The 4000-nt window shown below is 59.0% G+C and overlaps 1 protein-coding gene across 1 annotated transcript; it reads left to right on the plus strand.

Moving 5' to 3' along the window:
* The first annotated feature begins 1763 nt into the window (after positions 1-1763).
* On the plus strand, positions 1764-3541 carry FZD2 (frizzled class receptor 2). Its single transcript, XM_052658339.1, has one exon. It carries the CDS (start codon positions 1764-1766, stop codon positions 3459-3461), a length of 1698 nt encoding a protein of 565 aa, XP_052514299.1. The 3' UTR covers positions 3462-3541.
* The last annotated feature ends 459 nt before the right edge of the window (positions 3542-4000 follow it).

Genomic DNA, 4000 nt, shown 5'->3' on the forward strand with positions numbered 1-4000 from the left:
CCACACACACCACCCCTTTCTGGTGTGGAATCACTTAAGATTTGGGTAAAACTCCCCTCTCTCCCAGGAGACCATATCTGGAAGATTTTAGGGGGCGGAGGCAGAGGTGGAGAGAGAGGAGGAAAATTCCCCCAAACGGCCTAAAAGAGCCATCTCTTCCCTGAAAACTGCTCGTCATCCCCCACCCCCTACCATTAACCTCCGATTAAGACCTCCTCGTTATGGCAACTAAACTTTACTTTGCATAATTAAGATTTGCCTCGGAAGAAAGGGGAGGGAGAAGCCGCAGCTCTAGGCCATTCTCCTTCATCTCACCCCCTCCCACCCCCGCCCCAACCCTCCAGCTCAGGGCCTCAGAGTTCCTGAGTTTTCTCACTTTGAGGTGCCACCGAACACAAAGAACCATAATGGGCTCCTTTGTGCTCGCTACGGGGCAATTACGCCCCGGAGTCCAGGCCCCTTTAAGAGCCTCTTAAAGAGACAAGCTCTCATTTTTCAGAGGGTTATTTAAGGGTGCACGTAGAGGGAGGCGGAGAAGGCAATGGCACCCCACTCCAGTACTTTTGCCTGGGAAATCCTATGGACGGAGGAGCCTGGTAGGCTGCAGTCCATGGGGTCGCTAAGAGTCGGACACGACTGAGCGACTTCACTTTCACCTTTCACTTTCATGCATTGGAGAAGGAAATGGCAACCCACTCCGGTGTTCTTGCCTGGAGAATCCCAGGGACTGGGGACAGAGTCGCACAGAGTCGAACACGACTGAAGTGACTTAGCAGCAGCAGTAGTAGAGGAAGGAGCGAGGCAAACCCCTAGAGGTCTACATATAGAGCGACGTGAAACTTGTCTGGATGCCATGAGAATGGGCTGAGAGAAGCGTCTTTGTAAACTGTTGGCTAATTTTTAAAAAATCTCTCCCTTAAACAATTTTTTTTTCAAATTTGAGATTTTTTTTTTTTACTTGTTCTAAAAAATTGGACTGAAATAAGAGAGGTTCGAGGAGCAGGCGCGGAGGCAAGAATTTAAAGAGGCTCTACCCCTAGAGCTCCGTGGCCCCGGGAAGAGTAATCCAGGGCTGAGTGACGCGGACCTCCGCAGTTCTGAGGAACATGTTGTCTCCGAATCTTGCCGCCGAGACTACAGAGAAATCCCGTGTTGAGCAAAAAGCCCTTAATATAATAATAGCTTGTCTCTTTAAAAAGCAAAAGGAGGGGGGAAAGTTTTGTTGGCATCTGGTTTCTGATCTCATTATGTTGTGGTTGACCAATCCAGCCCTCGGGGCTGGTCCTCGGGTTTAAATCTCATTGGCCGAGAGAACATTTTGGGATGGTGCTTAGAGCTCGACGGGGCGGTTTCAAGGATCCCTTTTTTGGGGGGCTGAGGAGAGGGCGGGGCCGCCGGCGGGGGCCCCCTTGAAACCGACTAATTGGGATCGGAGAGGCCGAGGTGAGGGCTGGAGGAAGGCACAAAGGAGTCGCTGGGCGGAGAAGGGAGGGGAGAGGCGAGAGGAGGAGGAAGAGGAGAAGAGAGGGCAAGCCGCGCGCTGTGTCTCCGGCGGCTCAGTCCGACCTCGGCAAGCTAGCGGGCAGGCGCGCCGCCCCCCTCCCCCGCCCGGCCTCCCCAACTCGGCAGCCGCGAGCAAAGTTTGCAAAGAGGCACGGGAGGCGGCGGCCGCGGCGAGGAGGCGGCGGGGAAGGCGCGCGGTCTCCGGGCTGGGGGCGGGGGCGGGGGGGCGCCCGGGAGCCGAGTGGGGGGCGGCGGCCAGCATGCGGCCCCGCAGCGCCCTGCCCCGCCTGTTGCTGCCGCTGCTGCTACTGCCCGCCGCCGGGCCGGCCCAATTCCACGGAGAGAAGGGCATATCCATCCCGGACCACGGCTTCTGCCAGCCCATCTCCATCCCGTTGTGCACGGACATCGCCTACAACCAGACCATCATGCCCAACCTTCTGGGCCACACGAACCAAGAGGACGCCGGACTGGAGGTGCACCAGTTCTACCCGTTGGTAAAGGTGCAGTGCTCGCCCGAACTGCGCTTCTTCCTGTGCTCGATGTACGCGCCCGTGTGCACCGTGCTGGAGCAGGCCATCCCGCCGTGCCGCTCCATTTGCGAGCGCGCGCGCCAGGGCTGCGAGGCGCTCATGAACAAGTTCGGTTTCCAGTGGCCGGAGCGCCTGCGCTGCGAGCACTTCCCTCGCCACGGCGCGGAGCAGATCTGCGTGGGCCAGAACCACTCGGAGGACGGCGCGCCAGCGCTTCTCACCACCGCGCCGCCGCCGGGCCTGCAGCCGGGTGCGGGGGGCACCCCGGGCGGCCCGGGTGGCGGCGGCTCGCCCCCGCGCTATGCCACGCTGGAGCACCCGTTCCACTGTCCGCGCGTCCTCAAGGTGCCGTCCTATCTCAGCTACAAGTTCCTGGGCGAGCGCGACTGCGCGGCTCCCTGCGAGCCGGCGCGGCCGGATGGCTCCATGTTCTTCTCACAGGAGGAGACGCGCTTTGCGCGCCTCTGGATCCTCACCTGGTCCGTGCTGTGCTGCGCCTCCACCTTCTTCACCGTCACCACGTACCTGGTGGACATGCAGCGCTTCCGCTACCCCGAGCGGCCCATCATCTTTCTGTCCGGGTGCTACACCATGGTGTCGGTGGCCTACATTGCGGGCTTCGTGCTCCAGGAGCGCGTGGTGTGTAACGAGCGCTTCTCCGAGGACGGCTACCGCACGGTGGTGCAGGGCACCAAGAAGGAGGGCTGCACCATTCTCTTCATGATGCTCTACTTCTTCAGCATGGCCAGCTCCATCTGGTGGGTCATCTTGTCGCTCACCTGGTTCCTGGCGGCCGGCATGAAGTGGGGCCACGAGGCCATCGAGGCCAACTCGCAGTACTTTCACCTGGCCGCGTGGGCCGTGCCCGCCGTCAAGACCATCACGATCCTGGCTATGGGCCAGATTGACGGCGACCTGCTGAGCGGCGTGTGCTTCGTGGGCCTCAATAGCCTGGACCCGTTGCGGGGCTTCGTGCTGGCGCCGCTCTTCGTGTACCTGTTCATAGGCACGTCCTTCCTCCTGGCCGGCTTCGTGTCCCTCTTCCGCATCCGTACCATCATGAAACACGACGGTACCAAGACGGAGAAGCTGGAGCGGCTGATGGTGCGCATCGGCGTCTTCTCGGTGCTTTACACGGTGCCCGCCACCATCGTCATCGCCTGCTACTTCTACGAGCAGGCCTTCCGAGAGCACTGGGAGCGCTCGTGGGTGAGCCAGCACTGCAAGAGCCTGGCCATCCCGTGCCCGGCGCACTACACGCCGCGCATGTCTCCCGACTTCACCGTCTACATGATCAAATACCTCATGACGCTCATCGTGGGCATCACGTCGGGCTTTTGGATCTGGTCCGGCAAGACGCTGCACTCGTGGAGGAAGTTCTACACCCGTCTCACCAACAGCCGGCACGGCGAGACCACCGTGTGAGCCCGGCGCTTGTGCGCCGCGTCCCCGGCCGGGCCTGCACCGCGCGCTCACCGCCCGCGGGGAGGGGGTGGGGCGGGGGCTCCTACAGACTCCTTATTTTATTTTTTTAAATAAAGAACAATCGAAACCATTTCCTTTTTAGGTCGCTTTTTAAAAACAGAAAACTCTGCCCAACAGCCCCACCAGGTTTGTAATTAAAACTGTTAATAGTCTTTGTAAATTTAATTATATATTTTGTATTTAAAAGAAAAAAAGGGGAGGGGGGAGGGCAAGGGCGCCAGGGCCTGAGGAGTAGGGGGTGGGGGAGCTGAGGGGTTCTTCTTTCTTCAGGGCCCTTTCAAACACCATCCCTTTGACAGGGCCGGGCCTGCTGGAAGAGGTGTTGGCTCACAGGAGTTGGCACATTCAACTTCTCAAGCCAAATTTGTGAGCTTTCTCACTGACTCCGGGCCTATGGAAGCTGTTGGGTAGTTTTGAACAAGACTTGGATTCGTTTTGTTTCGTTTTGATTTCCCATTCCCCCTTTCTCTCCTCACATG

The sequence above is a fragment of the Budorcas taxicolor genome, chromosome 19 (genome assembly GCF_023091745.1).
Source record: "Budorcas taxicolor isolate Tak-1 chromosome 19, Takin1.1, whole genome shotgun sequence".
Lineage (NCBI taxonomy): Eukaryota > Metazoa > Chordata > Mammalia > Artiodactyla > Bovidae > Budorcas > Budorcas taxicolor.

What these genes read in the sequence shown, in the direction of transcription:
- FZD2 (XM_052658339.1), top strand. Translation starts at nt 1,764, where the DNA reads ATGCGGCCCCGCAGCGCCCTGCCCCGCCTGTTGCTGCCGCTGCTGCTA.